A 26,047-nucleotide genomic window follows, 5' to 3' on the forward strand; every position below is an offset into this window, starting at 1 on the left:
AGAAAAAAGTTATGTGAAAACAAATTACGAAGGCAAGGAGAAAAGGTAACTCGTTATTGTCAAAAGGGAAAGTGTCAAAACATTACAAAAATAAAAGTATCATTGCTTTGACTGGTCCAATTACTCTTTCCTATATTTCAAAGGTGCCGTATTATTATTTTATTGTGCTCTTGACAAAACGGCATTGTTTACAAATCAAAAGAAACGCAACACACTTGGTATAAGTGATCATAATTAGTTTGTCTAATATCACACTCATAATTAATCTCAACTGGGAAATGAAAAACAAAAATTGATATTCCTGTTGAGTATTTAATCGTAAAGTTTATCCTAAATTCTAAAATCTATTACGTATTGCACTTTTCAGTTGTGACACTTCAGTGCCATCAAAGCTAACTTTTAAAGAGTTTTTGAGGCGAGTGAAACCAATTATGGGAAATGCACATGTACGTATTTCTTCTAGTTCCATTTGGCACACTGTCCCACTAGAAAAAGAGAGAATATAGCCTGCGAACAGCAGCGAGCAGTTTGGGCAAATAAGGTGCGGTCATTACGTGGTCAGCATGGAAAGGGGTACTTGTGAGCAAGGAGGAGGAGGGGGGGGGGGGCTTAGTTGGCTTCATAGGTCGCGAGCAGCGCAGCGTCGACGGGCTCCATGCAGGACGGACAGGTAAAGGAGCGCATGAGCCAGGCGTCGATGCAGTCCAAGTGGTAGATGTGCAGGCACGGAAGGAACCGGATCGGGTCGCCGTACTCAAAGTCTACCATGCAGATCACACACCTGCAAAAAGATAAGTATATGATATGTGGCTCTTTAAACATGATGGGTTGCTGACCGCTGCTCTATGAAGACAAGTGTTGCAGATACAAGTCATGGAAACTAACGCCGCTGTTTGTGAACGAGTTCCCCGACTCACTCTTTAACTTTGCGGTCAGAGGGATCAGAGCCTGGGTCAAAGATGCCTCGCGGCAGGTGATGGATGAGTCCGATGCGCTGGGCGATGCGCACCTGCTCCTCCTCACTCAGCTGACTGGCTAAGCGCCTCTCTCCCAGGGTGGGATGGTACGCGGGCACGGGCTGCTGGCGCTCCTGGAAAGTCACACAAAAATTTAAAGAGTTTGCCACTGATTTAAAACGACTGTCCACTGTTTCTACAAAGATGGCAGCTACTAAGATGCTATTTAAGTCCAGTTTAGAATCTATACTTTTTTGCCCCCTGATTGAAATGATATTGCACAGGTTGTTATTTTCGTTAGCTACTTTTATTCCTTCGCTTTGAATTGTCTCAACTCTTTTGTGCTATGTGCTTTTAGATATGCAAAGTACATTGCGTTATCTTGTATATGAACTGCAGTATGCAACTAAAGCTGCCTTGCTTTATTTATGATCTGTCAACTTATTTGTGCCTTTTAAGACTTTTTAAGGATGAACAGAGACCCTGTGTGTACCCTGCTTGAGACATTTATTTTCACCTGCACTTCTTCTTCTGGGAATCAAATATAAAGACAATTATTCTCACTGTCAAAAAAAGTATTAATTGAACAGTGTGTTGATTATTACAATTGTACTTTGCAGGTAGTGTTCCTCAAGTATAATGAAGCGCACTACTGCTACGAACCATAAACCCCCTCTGAAAGTTTTGATCGAACTTTACGTTTGAATAAAGTGAAGGGAAACCGGCTATGGGATCACACACGAATAGACACACACTAGGTTGACGATGCTCCAACTTCTAACGGCCTATCGGGTCGGATAAGTAGGTCAGTGTTGTGGTGCTGGCCCGGGTCACCTGATAAGGCGGCGGTGGCTCTCCAGGTAGGCTGGCCGCCTCCGACTCGTTCAGCAGAGACAGATCATCCGCTCCTTGAGAAAACAGGCAGTTCCCCATTGAAGTGACAGCGGCATGAGCGACAAGCACACACGGACACACACTCGACGACACCGCTAGCTTGATTTCTTCTTTCTTCGGCGTCTGTACAAAAAAAAAAGTCTGGTTAAAATTTGACGTCACGTTACAAAAAGAGCTCTCCGTGCCCTTTTCCGACGAACAAAAATGTAGTTTGTGTCGCAAATTCGAAGCGTTCGGTTGAGTTGTTTTAAGGTCTTAAATTGTTGTGTTTACAAATTGTAGACCGGAAGTCCAGTCGGTGAGATTTTGGCTACTTCCGCAAGTGGAGGGGCAACTCGTCCGACTAAAAAACACCTTTTGCAATTTAATTCCCGCAATGAAACGCACGAGGGTGCACACACACAAATATAAATATAAAAATATACAACGAGTGTTAGAAGTAACGTACTGTATATCTAGTTGTCCACCGTTACCGTTCCAGAACATTAACAAAAAAATAAATTCCTGCGGTTCGTGAAGGCACCTTTCGACGAGCGAAAGTAACACACCTCCCTTGTGCGCTGTGTGTCTTCAGGACGCTAAGCTAGGAGGGGCAAAGACGGTGGCTCACATGATAATACTAGATAGAAACCGAAAACAAAAGATGCCAGCACATTGTGAAGCATGCAGTCTCTCATAACGTCGTAAATGTTGAAAGTATTAATTGTCAAACTTTTATGCATTATTTTAAATTTTTTAAATACAAACTTTTACAAACAAAAAAAATCATCAAAATTAAGGAAGAGGTTTAACTCTGAAGTAGGCAGTTGGTGTGGGACACCCTTTAAATAATAGAAAATTGAAGAAAAAAAACCTAACTGAATATTTCAAGGTTAGTGTACTGCTTTACTTTAAATAAAGACACGTGACGCTGACCAATACAGTCAAGAACATCCTTTTTATTCAATCAGGTGCTGCTCTTCTCAAACTGTGTTTTTCATCTTATGGAAAAGAAACTGTAATTAACACATGCATTTCACCTAGAGCTCTGGGGGTGTTCTCACAAAGAAGTGGTGCGTAGACAGAGGCGCAGGGACTAAAAGGGGGGGGGGGTCAAGGCGGCGAGGGGGCTACTGCCTAGTACACCAGTAACCATACACGCTTAAGAAAACAAACTAAACAAGAGAACACAGACCTGGAGCTGTCCAACATGAGGTGAGGCAGAGGGGACAAATAGCGGGGAACCCCCACGAGAGGTCACAACCTCTCGTGCGGTGTGTTTGAAGTAGTTAATACTGCCGAGAGTTTTACTGCGTAAAACCCGCCATTACCGATAATACTTAGCAGAGATTCCATTTGTGGAAAAATAGTTGTGAAAATGTAAGTCCACCCCCTTTCCTTCAACCTCATGCAGGATAAGTCCGGCAATAAGGTGCTTGTAGCTTTCATTTTAAGTCCAAGGCTTCCTGTCCTCAAAGAGCTTTTAAACACAGCATACCCTGATAAGCAAATATTATAAAAAATAATCATCCAAATTATGAAAACAAAAAAAGGGGGAAGTAAAACAAAGCCAAACAATAAATAACCAAAACAAAAGCGTAACCTCTTAACCTAGTCCGCGCATCCCCTGTTCCAACATCCCGAAGCGATTCAATCAGCTTTCTCCATCCCCAGAACTCGCTCACCCCTTCCTAAAAACCCACACAAGGACACCCCCAAAAGCCCGTCAGCGTCATTTGTTCACGTACATTAGCTGTTGAATGGAGAAGCAGAAGTGATGGGTATGGCGAGATACAATGTGAAGCATACAGACAAGAATAACATGTGAGCTAACTGCATTCTGCTCAGACAAAAAAAAAAGTTTCTCAGTAATATTTGTTTTTGGGCCCCGCCCATCAGCGGGAAGAAAGCGAGCCAGTGAGCAAGAGTGACAGACACAGTTACATACTACTCGAGTGCCCAAGAGAAAATAGACAGTAGAAACAAAGTGGGGTGGCGTGAGGGGTCGAGGGAGGGGGGGAAAAAAAAAGCAACAGCAGAACAATGGCTTTCTTTGCCATCATTAATCGAGAATTAACTAATTGACGTGTTTGATATCCGTATGTAAATTTCAGCATGTAGATATAAAGAAGAGAAGGAAGGGAGGAACGATAACAGTTACAGCTGTGCTCGAGCGCGACACTCGGGGCATTACCAGCTAATGAAACAAAACAAAAATATTGGATTACAAAATGGAGTCTGTGAACAAAAGGCACTTTTAAGGGACAACCTTTAACTGCTGGGAAACTATACACTACAGCACAAGCACTAGAAGAGTCATTTACAGAAGGGGGGGGGGGGGGGGGGGGGGGTCCTCCAGGGTTAGCGGCTCACATTGCTGCCCGAGGATAAAAAAAGGGTCTTGTGGCATTTGACCGCGTTCTACTTTTAGCCACGTCCTCGGGAGCACTTCTCGTTTTTGGGTCCAGGCCAATGTTTGGGGTTTTCTGCTGGTGAGTTTCTTGACATGACTTTTGCTTTATGGATCAGGAACCCCCCCCACCCCCCGCTCAATAGAAGAAGAGTACAAATAGTGCGAGAGAGATAGAAGAGAAGTAATTTCTATTTTTTTTTTTGTTCATGACCATTTGTTTATAATAGTTGTAAATGGAATTGTTTAAGGAGCACCGGTTTTCATTTAATGATAAAGAAGTTGTGTCGATTTGTTTTCCTTCAGCCCTCCCACATTTTTTTTTTTATAAACAAATGATTACACAGAAACATTTAAAAAAATAAAAGAGACAAAGGAAATAAAAACAAAACCCCGACTTAAAAGACTATTTTTTTTTTTTTTTTTTTTAATCATGGCCCTCTAAGTTTAGAGTCCCGGAGCTTATGGACTTGAGACAAATACATTTTTTTTCTCTTTTCTTGTAGCTTTCTTAAAAATCTCTAACAGACAAACACAATGATCTACCCAATGCATTGCACGTGGCTCAATCGACACATATTTCTCAATAATAATACTTTCCATCAAAAAAAAAAAAACACTTTTTTTTTCTTATTCTTCTTCAATCCTACAGTCAAAATTTGTTGACATGTTGAGCTAAGGTATTAGAACGCTGCGCTGCCGCACGTGTGTATGGTGTCGTTTTGGGGTTGGTCAGGTGGTGTCACCCAAAAGGGCATTGTGGGAAGGGAGGCTTCAGAAAATAACTAGACTGCCCACCAGCTTGCGTAGCAAAAATTTCAAAAGGAGCATACGTATATCATAAATATATAAGTTCTCTCTCTCTCTCTTTCTGTCTTTACAAAACACATTTGCGGCCCTCTATAAAGATGTGTCCAGGCCAGGGTTTCCCAAATTATGGGATGGGACTTTTTTTTTTTTTCTTTTTTAATTAAGAAAGATTGTCAGACTAAAAGGCTGCTGCTAATGATCGTCAAATGGATACAATTTCTTGATTGATGTTTGTTGCTTTGTTCTTTAATATGAGTCACTTGATTACAATTAGGTGTCAAAATTAATGTTATTTTAATCACTAAACAATAACAAAAACAATTAGTTAAAAACTGTGCAATGCAAACTAAACTCATATTGGATTAATCGATGGAATAACCGATTCTAAAACTATTCGACAGTGATTACTTTGAATGCAAAACATGATGGCTTGTGCTGAATTGGGAAACCCTGGTCAAGGCCAATTTTTTTTTTTAATCTATGAGCAAAGAACATGAAGTTGAATACTAATTGCATGAAGGGAATGCAGAGGCACTTTTATATAACTGTTAATAGTTTTGATAGATGTTTCAGTACATACTGCAGTAAGAACTAATGTTACACGAGAGGCCAAGACCCAAGTCTCGGTTTTTACTATCCCTGCAAAACAGAACCGAGTTCAAGGCAGTCCAGTTATTTTTTGATATTGGCTTTTGATGGTGAAACGTATCATGATGCAAATTCGTAATGGGGACAATTTACATGCAACAAATTTGGACAAATCTTAAATGAATGAAAATTAACAAAGATATTTTGGAGAATCAAATGTAAAGGTTTCCCTTTATTATTTATGACAAATGTTAAATGTGTGTGTGTGTGTATTCCTTTGATTGGGCTATAATGTGAAGCAACGCAGGCGATCGTGTGTGATGAGCTGGTGTTACCGTGCTGTCCTTACGCACAAGAGATTTTGAGAAGCCGTTTAGTTGACATCTACTCAGTGAAATTTGGGCCTGGTCCGAAGCGTGCTAGAGCGTAACTACAGCGGAAAGTGTTATGACATGCAAAACAAGCCAAGTTGAACAAAACCAAAAAGAAAACAAAATCTGCCAATAAAAGAGGAGATAAGAAAAAAAACCTACAAGCTAAATGAAAGCTAATAATATGAAGCTCATGCTGTGTGTTTGCGTCTTCCTGTAAAATAAAATTGATTTTGAACAGAGATGGGCATATGACTACTTTTCTGTGAATTGACCACCCCTCACACATTTTAAATTTTTTTTAGATGAAATTATAAGATTCGGTTAAAAATTGTGGTGTTTCAATAAACATTTTTTTTTAATTGTGAGACAGTTTCACAGAAAAACACCTACTCAAGAGTCACCAACAGCTTGAAGCAAGCACACTTGACCTCTTTGTATTTCTTTGCTTTGTTTTGAACTCTTTTGTTATTTTCAATTGCTTTTAAATGTTGCCTAAGCGAGAACATGCAGTCAGGAACACGTGTGTGTTTAAGGGGGGGGGGTCATAAGTTTAAATGAGTCCAAAGTGTGGTAATAGGAGAAAAACTATAATAAAAAAAAAAATTCTATGCTCTTATTTTGTTCCACGACAATTAATGGTGAGGAGTGGGTTGGTCACTGCAGTGCGTAGTTCACTCCATTCTGCCCCATGCCTTTAATAAACAATAAATTGATTTATTGTGCCCATCCCTTATTCTGATAAAAAGATGAGTGGCTGTGTGACAGACTATTTTAGGGAAGATAGTTGTAAATATGTGTGTGTGACTGTATGTGTGTGTGTGGTGTACTTGAGGGGTTAAACTAAACCTGGATGCACAGCCACATCTCTGTAGTGCCTCCTTGGCCTCCCTCATCACCCTCATGGCCGCCGTCCGTGTGCAATTCTGTTCATCCCGAATGAGAATTAATAGTGCATAGGTGAGGGGGATGAAAGAGCACATGCAGCCTTTAGTGTTTTCAAATGCTTTCAACTGGCTAACGCTTCTTATCCTCCCCGCCAAAAAAAAAAAAAAAAAAAAAGTGCCCCGATACTTGGACAGGTAAACAAAAAAAGACCAGCCACTTAGTGCATATATGTCACACCATTAGATGGCGTTACCGGGATTGGCCAATCGCAAATCAATGGATCTTCAGGGCTGAGCGAATGAGGAGCGTGAGAGAGCGGGAGGGGGGAGCGGGTGGGGGGTGCTGGGTCAGCATGCAGTGATGTGGCTGCGTGTCTGGTCTTGAAGCCAAGTGGGGGTCATCAAAGTGGGAGTCGCTGGGATTTTTGAAATCAGAATGCGTAATTTAGGTGGTGATCATTGACTGTTTTTTTTTTTTAACCTCCATTGCATGGAGTTTCATGGTGGAGATGACAAAAAATGATTAAAAATAATAATAAAGGTGATTAACAAAAAAAAAAAAATCACAAATGAAAAAATTGGTCAATTGCCAGGTTGCCATAATTGTGTTTCCTGTCCATCGTTTCCTTGATGAGCATGCGACAGTTCCTCGTCTTCTGCCTGGCATTGCGAGTCTGTCCATTCCATCTCATGGAGGCCTCTTGCATTTCCGACGGGGATGGGGGGCATTGAACGTTCCAGTTCAAATTGGGCTGGATGGGAATGGCCACGTGGGGTAGGATGGGGAGCGGGCCAAGTTGGCGGGCCACGAAGTCGTACTTTGTACAATGTGGGCAAAGAGAAACCTTTTTTTAGTGTCGCAGTCTGCTCTTGATCATCTACACCCCCCCCCGCGCCCAATTTACATGACACCATTTTAGTTGTTGATTCGTCGAGACCATGTCAGAGGAACCAGGACTGTGGAGGAGAAAAAGACAACAATTTAGAGATAAGCTGTTACACGATAAAAATCCCTAGACTGTGTTGAAAATCTAAAAAGTAAATAAGATGGGAGAGCAAGTATTTGCAGTGAAGTCTCCAAATTGGAACAGGCTAAAAGGTTTTACAATTTGAAATTTGATCAAAAATCCTACTTTCAAATATGTCCAGAAAGTCGACAGAAATGCCATCAAACATGGAATCATTTAACTCAGGGAGCACATAAAGGAGTGACTAGTAGTGTTATGCTTTGCTGTGATGCTGCCACAGACGAGTGAAAGAAGAAATATGCTAAGAATATTAGTTTAGAACTAAATAACGCCTTTCAAGACAGCAGAAATGTGTGTGTGTGTGTGTGGCTGCACAGTACAACATAGACTTAAAAGTGAATGAAAAAACATAATGCAAACCAGAAAATCGGGTCAATTTTAATTTCATTTATACACAACTTTTTTTGTTTTCCCCTCAGCGCCAGTTTGGCAAAAGAATGCTTCAATTGAACATTATTTCCATTATCCCAAATATGGACTTTTTCTGATTGCTCATTTGAAAAAATCTTTTCTATCTGCACTGAAGAAATTGTAAACCACAAAAATCTGACCACCAGGTGGCACTGTCTGATGCCTATTTATAATATTTGCAGAGCTCAGCTATACTACTACAAGTTATAATGTCAATTTAATCATGAGCTGTTTTCAAGAGTGCTGACTCAAAATTTTTTCCTATTAAAAACATCTTAGGTCGCTCCATAGCTATAAATAGCAAGCCGGCAATTCTTGTTTTGTAATAAAAAGTGGATCCAGTTTCAGACTACTGATAAAAAGTCTCAGTGGTGTTATTAAACAGCACTGGGGTGACGACTCTTCTCAGAGAGAAAGTTTTGGCGCAGACCGATGCGCTCTGGCTTGTGCTCACATTCCACAGGCCTCGACTCGAAAAGCACAGCGTTGCCGCATGGTTGAGTTTAAACCCCTCCAAGGTTTCACCAATCCACGCTCTTCTTTCCTAGTTGTGATTCTTTATAGTCCATTCCTCCTCCTGGCTTCCACTTGCATTAACCCTCGACTCTCTTCCTCTCCATGTAATCACCCTCCCCATGTAATCCTTGGCAGAGGAGAGTGACCCCAGGCCCAACAGCCTATGACATCATGTCTGGTTGCCAGCGGCAACCAGACAGCTCGGACGTGACTGTGGAGTGCACTGAGCTTCAAGTAACTCTCCCTTGCCCCCCAACCCCCGCCCGTCACTCGTGCTCTGTGTCCCTGGGTTGTTTTTTGGCCACCCTCCTCTTCACATTGCTCCGCCTGCACCGCTCACGTCTCGCCACTAGAGAGCTCTATAGACCGCTTTTTTTCCTCCCTTGCCGACTCAGGGGTTGGTGGATGACAGTACTCCAAAAAAGGTGGCTTGAGCAAAATTGCAGAATGAGACTAAAATGCATTTGAGATTTTATAGGTAAATCTTATTTCAATGACCTTTAATCTTTTGAATGCAAATGTTAAACTATTCTGCTGTTCTTTATCGAGAAGCCTTTTGGCAAAATTCACAACAGATGTTCGATTCATGAATGGTCCAGTGTAACTTGATTTGCTGCAGTCCTAATGGTGACACTACAGTGACATTTAGCCAGGTTTCAGACAGCATGTTGCAAAAGAGATACACAGAGATCGGAAGAGTGACAGAAAGTCATAAGCGGATGTCCTCGGAAAAGGTCGTGGAAAAAACATTCAATAAAATGTCAGCTCTGCAAATGAAGCATTTTGTCAACCAGTGGTCAGCCAATCACCAGCTAGCAGTCGGTTGGCTAAGACTTCATTAAAGTGCCTGAATAACAAGATTCGGATATACGCAGATTTATTTAGTTCGCCCTTGAGAAATTATTCATTTTTAGGCTATTTATTTTAAATTTGTCATTAATTCTAAAACGATTACTATTATTATTTTAGGTTGTACTGTAAATTATTTACACATACTTTGTTTAAAAACTAGTGCGACAAAACTAGCCTACAGATGTTTTTCCCCTGCATGACAAATTTTGAATTTCTGCGATTAACCATCGTGACCATAATCATGTGGCACAAAGATAAATCAAGGCAATCTTGACCTTCCATCATGTAACCCCACCATGGTCTATTTATTTATTTATTTATTTATTTATTTATTTATTTATTTATTTATTTATTTATATATTTATATATATATTTATTATTTGATAAGTGATTGTAGAGGATAATAAGATCTCTCGAACAGATGTAAGCTGTCGTCAGGAGGGGGCGGGGCGAGGGTTTTGGCACGGGGTTACGTGTTCATGCGTGTGTTCGATGCATGCTCAGACACATTTGGACGGGGTTTGAATGTCCCCTCTGTGCCAGGCCTACATCTGTGGAAGAGCGGTGCAGGTGGGGAGCCTGAAAACACAGGAGGGAGCAGCAGGAGGGGAAAGTAGAAGGAGGGGCGGGGTGAGCGGAGCCGGGGATGGGGGGCAGATTGCTTCCATGTGTGCATAGGGAGGACGGCATAGTCGAGTTGGCTGCAGGCAGGTGCGGTTAGCCCCTAATGAGAAAAGTTGTGTTGGTGATGGAGGAGGCCCAAGACACTGCAGCCAGCGGTAGAGCGCTGCCAAGGCGAAAACCACAATGTAGTGCACCAGTGGCCTCACACGCTGCTCTAATACACACTGCCGGGCCTTGTGGAGATAAATCAACACTGCTTGGGCTCTAACTAACTGGTGCTGCTTACGTTCACGGCAGGGGAGCTACCGAAGGAACAGAAACTGCAAACCAGTACTGAAACTTTAGGCCTTCAACACGAATCAATGTAGGTGGGCGATGACCAATATCGAGTATGTTATAATACACCCCTGCGGGCGGGCGGCCGGCCGGGCGTCTGTCTTGGATGTGGAAAGCTATGATGTCAATTCAAACAAGCAACCGTGTCTGAGCTAATCACTCCGGTCCACAAAAGTGCCATGAACGCATAAACATCAAAGCAGACGCCAATGAAAGGCTCGTGAAATGAGAACATTCAGTCAGATCTTTGAACGGATCACACAGAATTTGATCCAATTCAAAACAGCCACGCCGCATGCTGCAGAGGTAGCTGACTCAAAAACGAGGGTTATGCTGATTTGTGAAGGTGCGGTGGAGCTATTCCCTAACTCTGCACCCTTGAGCAGTCGATTGTGATCATCGGGTGCTTCTGAAAATTCTGCCCCCCAAGTATTTTCCTGTTGTAACTTATATTGGGCTGTATTATACTGCCTCCTGGTGGCCAAGGGGTGCCTATCAGTAGGAACACATGGGAATTGACGCAAGAAATTGCGACGGTGTTTACATTCAATTATATTATATTTGTAAAGTACAACAGTATGGAATGCTGATTTAGAAAGTACATTACAAAATTTGGGCGGGCGGTTTTGAGGGGCAGCAATGAATAAATGGCATTTCCATTAATTTCATTGGCGAAAGATGCTTTCCCTATTTTGCGCAAGATACTTTTTCAGCATCTTGGGCTTCCCTTGAAGGATGTTAGTAATGTGTAGAGTAAAAAGAAGAAAAGAGCAATCCAATTGACTTTGAATGGGGTCACAACTAATGACATCCTCATCATCGTGAATGGGCCGCTTGTCCCTTCGAAGGTCACAGCGAGCATGCTCAAAGCGAGTGATGGACGAGACGCAGGCGACAGAGGTGGACGGCCGGGTGTTAGTTGAATGAGGGAGGCTGGCAAGGGTACCTGAGTCTGCTGGGGGATATTCAGAAAGTTGTCCCGTGTTCCGATGCCGACAAACCGGTTGGGAGCTGCGGAGCCTGGCGTGGAGTATGCTACAAACAGAGAGAGACAAGTGTGTACATGCTTTGACACAAACACATACACACCGAGCTCACGCTTGACGCTCTCGTCGTAAGGATTTTAGTCAGTTCGGTGCAAGGCGGTGGATCGCTGTCGATTGGGAAAAGACGAAGCTCGCTCTCCTTAGTCATACGGATGATTTGTTCGTGTTGCGGGCAACTTAATTGTTATTTCCCTTCACTTAGCCATGTAATCTGTGGTTACGCAGGGGATGTCGAGTCTGTAATGAAGAGTGCTAACATGAGGAAGCTATTTCAAATAAGTCACTAATGATCCTCAGCAGCCCCTGGGCCCGTAATCATACAAGCCCACTGAGGACCCACTGTCGGCATAATAATAGGGCGGGCGGCAGAAGAATCGGATTAATCACCGGTGCCAACCGATGCTCCGTTTACATTTGGGCAATCCGACAGGAGCAACCCGGTATTGCTGATGTCACAGGATCAAATTTAGGGCAGTTGTGTTCACTGGACTCCAGCGGAACTGACTTGAGGGAGGTTGTGGGGGCTGCGGATGGCCGGGTGGGGTGGTAAAACGGTGACAGGGAATGACAGACAGTGAGTGCGCCATTGAAAAAAAAAAAAAAAATAGATGGGCGTGTGTTTGGAACGGCAGTTGCAATATCTTTGAGAGTTAGAGGTGGAAGGAAAACCCAAATGTGACAACAGCCACCGGAGTGAGAAATAAAATGGTGAAAAAGGGTGCTATTTATTTATATGTCAATATAAATAAATAATCGAGTGACGTGTCGATTGGAGAGAAAGAGAGAGCAGGGAACGAGAGGAAGGTGGGGGAGAGGATGACAGGACAGGAGGAGAGAGAAAGTCCAAACAAAAAAGGATGAGAAGGTGCCCCGGCTGCTCCGTCCGGCGCCCCCTCCTGGAGTGCCTCTCCCATGGCCCGACTCTTTCAGCGCACCTGTGTGGGCGCAACCAAGCAACACCTCGACACTCCTCTCCCCTTTGCTCCCCCCTTTGTGCGACTAAGCCTCACCAATCGTGTTTGGGTTGTTCTCCATACAGTTTGATTTCCATCTTGTTCTGACTTATTGTGAGATCTGTGAGAGGGGGATTGATTGGGTGTGCTAAATTGGGGCACGATGGTCTTTAGTTTTCTTTTTATGTTGCTTTTTTTTTTTTTTTTTTGGAGTCCACGCCAACTGCCCTAATTTTGTTCCCCTACAAAGGAAAAAAAGAGAGAAACAAAGGGGGAAAGAACTGAGAATATATCAAATGAAGCAAAAAAAAAAAATCAATGAGAGAAAGGGACGTATTGCCTCCGTGAGCCAGACATGCAAGGACTGTGTCAATCAAAAGCTTTTGAGCTACAGAAGCGACGTGCAAGAGGGGCCCAGGACTGATCTGCTCGCCCCCCTCCCTCCCACAAACCACGCAACCCAATAAAGCTGACGAGAAAAGGGGGGGGGGGGGAAGACCACACTGCCTCTTGCGGTGCTAGCATGAAAAACAACACTAGAGAGCGAGAGAAGCTCAAATACAAGACGGGGAGGGAATGAACGCAAAGACACGAGCAGAGAGAAAGAGAAGCTGAAGCTCAGAGGCAGGGGGAAAGAGGAAGGGGATACAGAAGTGATGGAAAGAGGACCTCTGGTATGGCGAAGGCGTGGCGTCTAATAGTTTTTGGACCTTCTGTGGTTCCCTCAAATGCTTTAACTCCAGGGGCTGCTGAGAGTTGGAGCAGTTTCCCATCTTAATGGAAGCAGCTCAAGGAAGACGAGTCGTGATTTTGTACGTATTCACGTGATATTTGATGTCGAAATCCAGTCGTGTCTTAATGGCACGTGAAACCTACCGATTTAGGGAAATGAGGTGAAATGAACTAGCCTCGCTCAAAGAAGCTACAATTTGGTCTAGGTTATTTCTGCGGGGAGTCTGGGGCCGAAAGGGGGGAATTTGTGGAGGGGAGCGGGAGTGACTTACACGGAGATGCGGGTGAGCTGAGTCCACCGTCGGTGGGCGTGCTGATGCTTTTAGAGTCGGGCATGGGGAGGGGCACGGGGCGTGCCACCGGGGGTGGCGGGGGCAGCAGGAAGGAGCCCGGCATTTTGCTCTGGCCACCTCCGTTAGGCTGCAGATGGACCATATAGACAGGGTGAGCAGGACGGGACGCACCCACCCCCACCCCACCGACATCACACAGGGGAGCCGGCCGGGCACAAAGCGACAACCGACACGCACCTGCCGACCCATAGACGGCAACAGCGCACACACACAAGTACGCACAAGATACACACGCACACACAACCTGACAATAAAATGATCAAACAGTCCGACCAAAAAGAATGGTAAGAAAAGGAAAAGAGTGTAGAACATTTTTTCACAAGGGAGGAAGAAGACAAGGTGTTGTCATAGTGTAGTGGTACAATTTTATCCATTAGTGCAAAATGTGTGCAAAAAGTGCACAAAATGTGAAAGTGCCTGTTTGTTACCACATTTGGGGTCAAAACATGAAGGCCAAGTTTACAGTAGTGGTATACAGTCTACAGTCCAAGCATTTTATATAAGTGTGTGTGTGTCTGTGTGTTTAGGGGTGCAGATGATATCTGCTTTACATTGATCATTATTATGATGGGGTCCTTGAAAAAAATCTCAGAAACCCCTGCAGCGAGTTTAGTACAAAAGAAAAAAAAAATAGGACGTTCCCTGTGGGAGATTTAGTCTCATTGTTCGGAGCCCAGCCGCCTCACGAAGAATGACAGCTGGAATGCGACTGTAATTTTCCAAGTGTTTCCATGGTTCTTTATGGAGCGCTTCTAAACAAAGTTAAATTTGACCCTCTGTGGGTTTGCTGCTAACTCAGCCTGATCTTTTTCTTTTGCATGAGCTACATTTACTGCATCCTCCCATGACACAGCGGGGTCACAGTGGCTCTGACCACAACACCGGCCTTGGCACCCGCTTTAAGGACACGGCCGATGTTGAAATAAAAAGTAAGCCTTCTTTTATCTCCCCCTTGCAACAACTCGTCATATGTATTTTTCGTGCAGCTAGATTTTTATTTGTGGCGTGGGGGCTAAAAACATATCACACTAACCTGCAACCAAAAACTCTAATATGCAGTAGTTGCTGGGAAAATAAAACAGTGGGCTGCGAATTTTGTCATACTGTCTTTCAACTGATTGTTCTGTTATAAAATATTGTGAGTGATTTTTTTTTTTTCATGCTAGCTTTGTTGAACATTGCTGCTGTGGAGGTTGTGCAACATTCCATAGCGCCCCCCCACACACTTTTAAATGTGTACGTCTTCAATTCACAATGGTTTCATAGAAAGATTAATGCTGTTTTAAAAAAACACCCATTTTCACATCTTTCATCCTCAAAATATATTAAAAAAAACTAGTTATAGCATAATTTTCCATTTGCGCTTTGTTTTTGCTCGCCCATCCGCCTTCTTGCTTATTTCACTTACCTGTGCGCTCGGCTGTCCTGTGCCGTCGGTGCACACAAACTGGACAAACTCCTTAAGCGGGTCCTGGTGGTGGTGGTAGCGTATGGTGGGGTGGGTGAAATAAGGGCTGGACTGCTGGATGATTGAGGAAGAGGGGAAGTGCAGGGCTGAAGCTGAGGCACGGGGGCTCCCTGCGGAGATGACCGGGAAATATCAGCAAAAGTAGAATCTAGCCTACAATGAGTCATTCTATTGTTTGAGCAGAGATAATGAACATACAGTACACGGCACAGAGCGACATATATTATATTCCACGCTGTCCTATAATAAGACATATGCTTGAACTAAGCGGCGGCCATTATGTATAATTTTGCCGCTCAGGCCTATAATTGTCCTGACACAGAAAATAGCTGTGACGTTCTACTGCGGTAGGCTATTGTGCAACATCTGGCCCCGTTCACTTTCGACATCAGCCAACTAAGCAAACACACTTTTGTCAGTCACAGTACGTTTGTATATTTTTGCACCTTCTGCTGCCACGCAAAACCGAGCCGAGGTAGGAGAGAGCCGCAAACAAACAGACACTGTGATTTTTTTGATTGCTTGTCAGTGAGGTGTAATCAATCAGCGGCGGTTCTCCTTAGTAGCTTGTCAGAGGATCTCCCCTTCGCTCCCAAATGGCCACAAAACACCTCCAGGAGACATTCGTCAACTAGTCAGCCACACACGCAAACACACTAGCCTCCACTGTCTGTCTAGTCGGCCGCAAATCTTTGGCGTTTGTAATTTGGCATGGCGAACAAGAGAGACAAGCTGCTAGGTGAGGGGAGCCTGGCAAACAAGCATCTGTGATTGTGTCTGTCACCTACTGTCTCGTGTGTGTGTTGTAACTCACAAAGGGCAACAGCGCAAGTTGGTTAAACTTTGTTGATTTTCTCAGTGGTCGGAAGAAACAAAGTACAAACACCATGTGACTGAAATTTAGATGGTACTTTGAACTTATTTTTCACTTTGTTAATTTTACCCCCGACATTTTAAAACATAGCTTTGTTTTCTATTCTTTGTCCGAATCGGCTTGACTTTTTCAACCATGGAAGGTTTGAGGTCCCACTATTTCGCAGATTTTTTTTTTACTTGTTCGGGTGTAAATCCACTGTCAACCAGTAGATGGCAGCACATTACCTATGTAAATTTGAAAGAACAAAAACATTTCAGCCTATTTTTTTTTCAAAATTATTAATATACGTCCTCTGTAATCTTGCTTTTTATGTCTACAGAAAGTGACGGAAAGTGATGACTATTTATTTTATTGATGTGGATTATGAGATATGTTTGTTAGTTTGGCAAAAAAAAACAGGATTGTTCACTCTAAACAGAGGTAAAACTTTTTGGGGTTACTCATTGCTATTTTTAAATATGTTTAAGATTAAATTAAGAGCTACTATTTGTACTTCTTCAAACAGAAAGTGAGTACCTCTGCTTTTTTCTCAGTTTGAGTTCGCACAGGGCCTAAATTTTGTATTCCCAACATACATGCATTGGTTGCGTGTGCGCAACGGTAGCCACAATGGCGGTCTCTCCAGGCGAGCGTAATCAGACAGCAGTCTGCCTGGCATCTCTCCATGTGCATCCAGAGCCAACAGCGGGACATAAACAATCCAGCACTTAGCCGCGAACGCTCTCACACTCGACCTACACAAGAGGAGCGAAGCGTTTCGGCGCGCCCAAGGTGGGCCTTGGTTACGAGAAGCATCTCTCGGCGCATTCACATCTTTCTTTTCACTCCACTCTCCTGTCTTCCTCCAGGCACTTTATTGAAGCGAGGCCTCTAAGGGACATTCCATTTGGACTGCAGCCATTGTAGCGCAGACAAGAGTGTAAATTTACACATGTGCACGCGCGCGCGAGTGTGTGTGTGTCTGCAAACGGACGGAAGCTCAAAACACTACCTCATTACAGCCGCACTAATACGCCAAAAGCACTCAGCTAACAGTCAGAGTCGCTCTCACTCATTTGGAACTCGATTAAAATGCAACGTTTAATTTCTTGGAATCATTCGCGAAACGTGCCTAGTGGTTGAAGGCACGTCCTTGAGTATATATTCTAAATATACCTCTGGGAGAGCTGAAAGTAAAATTCAATACGCTTCAGCACGAGGGCATTGAGTGCAAATGACCTTTACATGGTAGGTGCGGTTTGGCCGCCGACCAAGCCGTTCCCTTTGAGAGTCAAATGGAATGAGAGCGGAGGACGTATTTATGCCTTTGAAAAGTGAGCCCGCCAGCCTTCAGGGACTTGTTGGCAAAGTTCACATTGGAGGGACGTTGGGAATTCTCAGAGCGGAGATGGAGAAACCTTGTAGGATATGCTATTGGAGCAAAATGCTCCGAGGACAATTTGCCCTTTGTGCCTCAATCAAAAAAACGTCACTGGAAACACACGAAAGGAATCTGTGGCGTTCTGTGAAAATATGCTCTCATTAAAACTACAAACAAGGACAAAACTGAACATGTTGAGCGAGTTTAAAAAAAAAAAAAAGGAGAGATTCAACTAGATTTCAACTAGAGTTGTTTACTTAGGAAACATTTTGACTTGTAAGCACTTCTTTGTCCCCAAAAATTATGTAGACGCTAGATAAATAAAATATAACTACATGTACAAAAATGCCTACCAACTAACCCATAAGAAGTATTATTTTTATTTATTTATTTTTTCACAGCCTACGTGATTTGAAAATTAAATTCCACTTCATAGCGATGTCAATTTGAATTTGATTAAGTTGTTCAGCCCTAACTGGAACACACCCGGTTGGCACGACAACACAAAATTCACAAAACCTTTTTTCCGCACAACTGTACTAGATAAGAAATTTATTCACGCATCACTATATTATCAATGGAATATTATCTATCCAAAATCCATCACCTTTTTTTTTTTTGTGAACTAATGAATGTTTGTTAGCAGTCTCGACCGAGTGCCATTGTAGCTCTACTCATTGTGGCATTAATAATCGATGGCAGTAGGCCCAGTACTGTGCACACACCACGTTCATTGTACCAAAATATAAAAACTCATAAGCCATACAAACCACTGGAAATCACAATCCAAACATGAAATTCAATGGTGATAATTGGATTAATAAGCACAAAGGCAAAGGCATGGATGCAGCAATGGTACCATGCAATGACAGTATTAAAACAAACAAACAAGCACTATGGTGATGTTAAATAAACAAATGTATGGGTAAAGATAGACTGAAAGAGAGAGAGAGAGAAAAACTTTGGCCAGCCAGCCAGCCATGATATAGCAGTAACACTGAACATACGAAAACTCAGCAGTTGCAACTGAGGGATTGGAACGCAATTCTTTTGCTTATGGGGTATAATTTCCCTTTCCTTCTCTCTCTTTTTCAGACTGGATTATGAGGGGGGGGGGGGGGTTGCAACTTGGTGGCAGGGCTCTCTCACCTGGTCTCACTCCTGCCAGCACGGGCAGCGGGTGGTGTGTGAACGCCATGCGGGGGGACCTCTGGGAAGACAGGGCGTTGAAATCAAACTTCCCCGGCTTCTTAAGTGAACCAGGCGAGGACAGTCCTGGTAATAAAAAAAAAAGAAAAAAAAAAAAAGAAAAAAATGGGATCAACAAAAAAAAAAAGTAGGGAGGAGAGTGGGGAAAAGAGAGGTGGTTTTAATCATCAATTTCTTTTTTTTTTTTGGACTATATCACATTGCTTTTATTCTTATTAAAGGGGACTTGATTTGGGGTGATTTTGTCACCCATTGATTTTAAAGAGCCAATCAGAAGACTCAATCTTGCCTGATTGCCTCATTCACAAATACATGGGGGGAATAAAAAATAAAAAAGATTAAAGTTCTTTGTTTTTCTCGCCGCTGCAGTAACTCATTCTGATGGAGGATTCCCAGCTCCCAACTTTGAAGGAATGGACCGGGCAGTATTTTACAAGCATGTCTTCAAAAGGAAAAAAAAAAAAAATGGGGGGGACAATAGCTGAAGGCAATATCAAACTAGCCTTTGTTTGAGAGCCAAGGCACATCTGTAGCAATAATAACAACTAACTGTGCCACTGTATGTTTTCTCTGTCTCGTTTCTTTTTCTTTGGCTTTTCTCTGTCTTTTTCAGGTGCCGGCGCCAAACGCGGCCACCGTTACAGCCACAGTCAGCGAGTTGCGGTTACGGCCACTGCCAGGCCCACGGGCTGGCTGCACGAGAAGACGGCCTCATTCAGAAATAGCACAAACTGTACAGTATGGACGCGGCAGCTGCTGAGTGCGAAAGACAAGCAGACGGACAGAGGAGACGGCGGGAGGCGGCGACAAGCACGTGGGAGACATGAAAATATGCGAGAGAGCAAAGCCAGTGAGAGAGCAAAGCAGAACCTGTGAGAAATGCAGCAGTGTTTTTTTTTTCTTTCATGCGTTGCTCTGACGACATGTATGAAATCGGGATGTCAGAAGATGTTTGCGTATGCTTATTATCTGGCGCGCACACATGTAACAGCATCAAACAGAGCAAAAAAATAAACGTTCGTTGTATTGTGGGGTTTCTTCTAATCTTCCTGACGACTGAGTGATATGATAATATTTGCGCTTCAAAACTTTTTTTTTTGCAGGCTTTGGTTTTGTAGTCTATTTTTGTGGCTGCTCCGCATCAAACAGGGCATTCAATATGATTCCTCCTCCAGCTGGAGACGTGTGAAAGTGGATGGTAAGCGTGGGGGCGTGCAAAAAAAAAAAAAAAATTCCCTCCTGGTGTGAAAGAGTTAAATCTCAAGCAGGTGGGAGTGAATATGTGTGAACCATTTATGTCTCCGGCAGACATATATTTCTTTTTCTTCCGCCACAATCCTCCCCCTTCTCCGAACCCAACTGTAGCAGGAGTATGTGGGAGTATTGTGCTGTCAGATACATTCCAAGCATGAAGAGGACCTTGGATCCAGCTTCTGACACCAACAGTCAGTAGTGATTTCTGTGACACTCGAGTGTAAACTAAAAAAAAAAAAAAGCCTGGGAATAACTGAGATTTGACAAAGCATTTAGCTAACTATGCTAGTTTCTCTGCCAAGTTAGGCTTCACGGAGGAGAAGAAAAAGGGAAAAATGTGAATTTATTTATTCTGAAGAGCAAATTACTGTGATGACTGAAATTTCAAAGAACATTAGCAGTACGCACGTATGTCGATGAAGCTAACGACTCCGATTGGTGATTGTCGTGACCCGAGAAAAAAAAGGCCAAGGTGAGATTTGAAAGAATCTTTCTGCGGATGTATGCGCTTAGCGTTGAATGAACTTCGCGAATCATCACAAGGAAGATGGGGGAATCCGCTGACGGCAGACATCTGGGCCCTTAAAAACGCCAACGTTACCATCAGGAGGATGTAAAAGAAAATGTCTCAGCACTTCAGAGACGAAACCGTCTGCCAATCTGGTTCACATGTGCCGCAACTGCACTCGTTCTCTCCTGGCACGCTCCGGCGTTCCACTGGCAACCAATCAAGCGCTCCCCTGATGACCCTTCTGTCTCTTTGCACTAACAGGCCTGCCACCAGATGCGCCTCTGAAGCACACTCACATAATTTTGAAGCGGGTTAAAAAAATAAAATTGACACTTGGTTTGAACAAGTCATGGAAAAGCTGGGGAATTGTAACTTCCAGGACTCTAGCCACGTATCTGTGATTATATCACTGAAGCAGCGGGGGAAGCCCACCCGCTGTTTGATTTATTGAACAATCATTTGGAGCTAATATGAAATCATGGTTGTTTTGCCAGCCTTACACCCCCCTCCCCCCTCCCCTCCATGAGCCTATGTGGAGCAGATGTCTCCGGCATCCTCACGGATCCCAAGGCTATCCACACAGTCATTCACCATCTGGGACCGTGCTTCAGCTGCGCAAATGCGTGTCTGTGCGTGGAAATCGATGGTGTGTATCTGAATGTGACAGTGTGCGGATGTATTGAGAGGAAGGAAAGCGCTGCAAGTGGACACACACTCAGGCACACCTGTCTGTGTGATGAGCTGCTTTTGATTCGTGTTTGAATCCTCGCACCTAGCTGAGAATTCCCAGGTGAGATTGTATTTGGCAGGTTCGGCTAGTTGGGAAAATCAGATACACCACACCCCTAAAAATTTTCCTAATTGTCTGTCTGCTCTTTTATATATTTGCTCTATAAAATTTGACTAATTCATTCTTAGCTGCAGCGCTTCCAGTATTTTTTCATCCAATCAGATTTCAGCTTCTTCTTGCTGCCATGTTAATCTAATCTACCCTGCGGCCTTTATGTATCTTAAACGATATTACCAATGAGGATGTTTTTTTTTTTAGCCAATTAGATTTGCGATTTGCGCTCACGAGCTTAGGTGGCTCTCAATGAAGTCAACATTTTTCTGTTGTCTGATTGGTTAGTCAGAGCAAAACGTGTGGAGCTATCAACATAGTACACTTTTAAATATTTTTGTAATCTTGTATAGTTTTGCACTAGTATCGCTGATTCCTAAAATTGATCCGATTTTTAGTTTGCTGAATGTACTTTCTTTACATGTGCCACATCTAAACAGCTACCTCCTGAGGAGGAGACGAGAATGGGGGTGAATTTGAGGAACTACAAAAAGCAATTTGCACATCTCTATTCTGCAGACTCATTAGGAAGTGCGCAACGCAGCGTGCTGCACTATGGAGACCAGGAGGCCACACACAGACAAGGGAGAGACAGACCATAGCGAGCGAGAAATAGGAAATTGATGGGAGGTGAAGCTCTGCAGCGCAAAGACATGCAGCGGAGCCCCCGATGAGCAGCGCTCTCTTAATTACATCTACAGCTAAGTGGAGCAGGAGCATCGGAGCAGCTAGTGATGAACCTAACCATCGCTTTTGGCTACGTCCCTCCCCAGAGTCCTCCCCTGCTGTACACATTTTCAATTAGACAGAAGGGAGACTGCGATGGAGTGTAAGGAAGCAGGAGGAAGGCTTTTACACCTCTGATCCGCAGACGGGAAAACGTCTTAATGAGGGATTTCAAGCCAGGGGAGGGATGGCGAGATGGAGAGGTGGAGGCAAGGTGGCCACCTGAACACCTGCAGGGGCGGGGAGCACGGTAAGCATGGGCGTTTCGACGTGTGAACGTCTGCCTATGGAAGGGGTGTCAAGTGGGCGAGCGGCAGAGGGGCATCTGTGCAGGCACACATTATTATGCACGCGTGTGTGCGCCACGCCGCCGAACCTGTGGAGGTCTCTTTATACATGACTGACTCACTCTATGCTTGTGTGTGTGTTTGTGTCTTTACTGGTGTTTTTTTTTTTTTTTTTTTTTTATTGCATGGTGACATCTGTTGGTTAAAACGACACCGGGAGGGCAAGCAAGGCCTCGGAGAGAAAGCCAGGGAATTGAAATGAGCTGTGCACGTGTGACAAAGAATGTCAAAATTTAAGCGGATAATCCTGGAAAATCCCGCCACTTAACCACACAGAAATGGGAGGGGCAAAAAAAACATCATCAGCAAGATCAAATTCTAATATCCATATAATATAATATTCTACATTTCATTACCTTACATTCAAACACACATACATTATAATGTATATATAAAGAGCAGGGTGGGCTAATAAATATCAAATATGTAATCAATATTGGTCTAACCATGGTAAGGAAACTGCACGCCTTCGTTTTCATGTTTTATCTTCCTCTCCTGCACACTGGCCAAATGGTGCTGCACTGAAAGTGGAGAAGGGTATTGTTAACAATGAGAGAGAGAGAGAGAGGGAGAGAGAGAGGGAGAGAGAGCAGAAGATGAGGTGGGGAAGTGGAGAGGGTTAAGGGTGAGCATTACGTTTTATGGCTTGTGATCATGAATTTATGTCATTAGAAGTTATCAAGAGGACGAGCAGCTTTACAGGATTGTTGGCCGGGAGGGGTGGAGCTAATGAGTAGGTCGATGAAGAAAGCAGATCACAGTACTGGTCGAGATTACTATCAATATAAGAGGTCAAATTAATACAGAGGCTTAAATAAGGCCTTTTATTCAAATGGATTGGAAAATCTTCCTGAGGTCATTGCTATCTATTATGGAATTTATCACCACTCATGCATTTATTAATTTTTTGGACAAAGTGTTAAATTTACTCGGTTCAAGGCGGCTTGCTTGTCATTAAGGTTGGGAATTGAAAAGTAAATTTGATAGCGATACTGACATTTGGGATATTGAGTCAATTATGGATTATGTGATCAAATAATCTCTGAGGGCTCCTGCTATCAAATATTTTTAGAATTGAGTATTCCATCGATTATTGGTTAATCAAGTAACTGGACAAAAATAGGTGTTGCATTTTTTTAAACAGTAACATGCAGGCAATATTTTTTCATCATCAGAGTTGCCATCCTCATATTTGAGTCCACTTTGTGACTTTGAGTGTGTATGGCTTTAAAAGGCAAGGCCTGGTGAGTGACGTGGGTGTCAGCGAATGACAATATAGAATTGGCTCGCTTCCAGCGGTTGTATCGAACAGCCCTAGGGGATGATCAAAGTTGTTTGCCGCTTCTATTTTGTCATTTGCAATGTTTAGGAGCGGCGGGTGTATATTTTCAGAGTATAGGCAAGGGTTAGATAGAGGGATCAATTAGTAGGGCGATGGTTGGGACAGCGTGAGGAAGACTGGCGATGCTTTGCTTCGTGGGAGAGGGATGTGTGAGGTGCGGCGAGGTGGTACCTGCATCCATTTCGTTGGGCCACGCGCTGGATTGGGATGAGCTGGCTGCGGGTGAGCGTCCGGGATAGAAAACATCATCTGTAGGGCTCTCCATCTCACTGTCGTCTAACGACTTCCTCTTGGTGGAGCTGGCATGAGAGAAAAATACGGTACTCATGTGAACGCTCAGATCGAGGTCCTGACAAATCACAACCAAGGTATAAAAACTACACAGGACTTAAAAGAAGGAAGAGCTAGAAAGTGGTGGCATTAGCTTTCTGGATGAGTGTGTTTGCATTTATTTTAGTTTGTGTTTTTAACTACCTCCGCGGAAGGTTCGCGTACAGTTCCACCTCAGACCTAAAGTGATGGCGGATGACAAGAGGCGAGAAGAAAGGAAGGATAAGTTAAAGGAAGACAAAGAGGAAAAGCAGAGAAAGTAATTGCATGATTGAATTAAAAAAAACACTTTTACAATGCACAATATTGACGAGGATACGGAAAGAAAAACTTGCAGCAGTGAGAACATTAAGAGCAAAAGTAGCCTCTCTTGTATTTATTCTAAGTAAAAAGACCATTTTTAGCCAAGAGGAGGCAGCATGAAACCGTAACAAAGTGGATCCAAGAAACAGCAACATAGAAAATCAACATTAGCATTTCCATTTAATTGATAATCATCCTTGGAAAAAATAGCAATCCTGTCAGGGGTCACCCTGCCTGAAACCAAAAAGTCTGAAAACCCCGAGAGCAGATAGTTTGCAGTAGAAAAGGAGCAAAGGAGTAAACAGAAAGTGAAACACATTCATACAGAAAAGGTGTTCAGGATAGAGAGGTGAAGAAGAGGAGCAAATGGTTGATTGTCCCTAGCAAGTCAATGATGTGATTATTATGCGGTGGTGCCTTGAGATACCAGCTGATTTTTGGCTAATATAATTCGAAAAAAACACATTCTTCAAAATGTTAGACACAATGACTAACAATTAGCATAGTTATCCTTTAAGCAATTGACACCAATTGAACACTAGCAGTGCAGCAACACATGTAGATAGATACTATAACACTTTTCAGAGTTATATATATTTTTACCTCTGTGAACAAAAACTAATATTACTATCGTACTGAGGAGCTGAGAAAGGAGCTGAGTCTCCAGTTGAGTATATTGGGGTGTCTGACTTATGCTGCCCTCAGGTGGCCAAGGCGCGCCAGAACTGATAAAGAAAGTGTGACAAAACTGTTTTTTTCTTTCTAATTCTATTTAATCATATATTATTTAACGACTATTATTTTTAAGTATGTTACAGAGTGCTTCATTTCTCTTTTGTGAACATCTTTTTATCATTGGTTTGTTTGGGAAGGTTGGAAATTCTATATATGAGTAGAAGTGTTGAAGCCTGGTCAAGGAAGAAATTAAGCTTATAAATCAAGGCACCACTGTACAATAATTTCACACGCAATGACAGAATGATAGCATTTTTTTTTTCATCATTTACATTTGTGAATCCATTACGTACCTGGTGGAGGGAGGGGAGGTGAGGGAACGTCGCCCCACGGCCACCTGGTTGATGTTGTAGTAACTGGGACTGCTGTCCAGGTCGGCCAAGGAGAAGTTCGGACCTGATGCCGTGGCAACAGGGGCTAATGGGTAAGGGGAAAAAGAACATTTCATTTTGACAACAAAAATGTGATCTTTTTTTCAAGATATAAAGAGATATTTTGACATTTTCCTAAGTGAGTAAAGAATGAATATTAATGGGATAATTCAGGCATGAGCATGAGGGTGGCTATGTAGGTGTATGTTGGGGTTGTTCCAAATTGGAATTTGGCAGCAATCTGCTAAGTACTAATTTATGTTTTCCTTCTTCTTTTTATCTATTTATGTATTTGTTTTCAAAAGTATTTCAGACTTACTCTGGGACACTCTGACGAGCTCAGCCACGTTCCAAACCCCTGAGGTGACAAAGCAGTCTTGGAAACTCAGGTGTCCTGAGGTGGGGAAATAAATATACAATGATTAAAAACAGTCAGATAAGAAAGGAAAGAACTCCTGAACGTGTGGAGGAACAAGCGTGTTTGCAATTTGGAATCTAATGTACAGTGGATGTACAACGTTTACCCACCCAAGCTGAAAGTCATGCAAAAAAAGACTCCCCCAAAAATGATGACCAAAACTTTTTAAATCATTCTTTTGACCTCAAATCACGACAACTCAATTGAAA

The 26,047-nt window shown here is 43.0% G+C and overlaps 2 protein-coding genes across 16 annotated transcripts in view; both read right to left on the reverse strand.

Moving 5' to 3' along the window:
- Positions 1-32: 32 nt before the first annotated feature.
- Positions 33-2,399, reverse strand: rnf11a (ring finger protein 11a). 2 transcript variants are annotated; one of them, XM_088374320.1, is made up of 4 exons: positions 2,299-2,399; positions 1,791-1,973; positions 918-1,090; positions 33-781 (listed from the first exon to the last, which is right to left on the reverse strand). In XM_088374320.1, the coding sequence occupies exons 2-4, from the start codon at positions 1,887-1,889 to the stop codon at positions 610-612; spliced, it is 444 nt and encodes a 147-aa protein (XP_088230446.1). In that variant the 5' UTR covers positions 1,890-1,973; positions 2,299-2,399; the 3' UTR covers positions 33-609. The 2 variants fall into 2 exon arrangements, with proteins under 2 accessions (XP_088230446.1, XP_088230445.1); XM_088374319.1 differs by lacking the exon at positions 2,299-2,399 and having other exon boundaries at positions 1,791-2,160.
- A 369-nt stretch (positions 2,400-2,768) lies between these two features.
- Positions 2,769-26,047, reverse strand: part of LOC148399464 (nuclear factor 1 X-type-like) — a 120,711-nt gene continuing 97,432 nt past the window's right edge. For 5 of the 14 annotated variants that reach the window (XM_088374305.1, XM_088374296.1, XM_088374298.1 and 2 more), the window contains 10 exons: positions 25,740-25,814; positions 25,343-25,466; positions 24,156-24,191; positions 23,853-23,980; positions 22,786-22,860; positions 18,601-18,726; positions 15,155-15,324; positions 13,666-13,813; positions 11,609-11,697; positions 2,769-7,852 (listed from right to left, as the gene is read on the reverse strand). In XM_088374305.1, coding sequence (XP_088230431.1) covers positions 7,838-7,852; positions 11,609-11,697; positions 13,666-13,813; positions 15,155-15,324; positions 18,601-18,726; positions 22,786-22,860; positions 23,853-23,980; positions 24,156-24,191; positions 25,343-25,466; positions 25,740-25,814 — 986 coding nt within the window. In that variant the 3' untranslated portion in view covers positions 2,769-7,837. The remainder of the gene's footprint in view (positions 7,853-11,608; positions 11,698-13,665; positions 13,814-15,154; positions 15,325-18,600; positions 18,727-22,785; positions 22,861-23,852; positions 23,981-24,155; positions 24,192-25,342; positions 25,467-25,739; positions 25,815-26,047) is intronic. The other 9 variants (XM_088374303.1, XM_088374299.1, XM_088374297.1 and 6 more) reach the window with 9 other exon arrangements.

This window comes from Syngnathus floridae, chromosome 4 (genome assembly GCF_059516105.1).
Source record: "Syngnathus floridae isolate MCC-2025c chromosome 4, RoL_Sflo_1.0, whole genome shotgun sequence".
NCBI lineage: Eukaryota > Metazoa > Chordata > Actinopteri > Syngnathiformes > Syngnathidae > Syngnathus > Syngnathus floridae.

Coding starts and splice junctions, on each gene's coding strand:
- rnf11a (XM_088374320.1), bottom strand. CDS start 1,889: ATGGGGAACTGCCTGTTTTCTCAAGGAGCGGATGATCTGTCTCTGCTG. Junction 1,091..1,790: donor AGCCACCGCCGCCTTATCAG/GTGACCCGGGCC, acceptor GTGACTTTCCAG/GAGCGCCAGCAGCCCGTGCC. Junction 782..917: donor TCTGACCGCAAAGTTAAAGA/GTGAGTCGGGGA, acceptor ATCTTTTTGCAG/GTGTGTGATCTGCATGGTAG.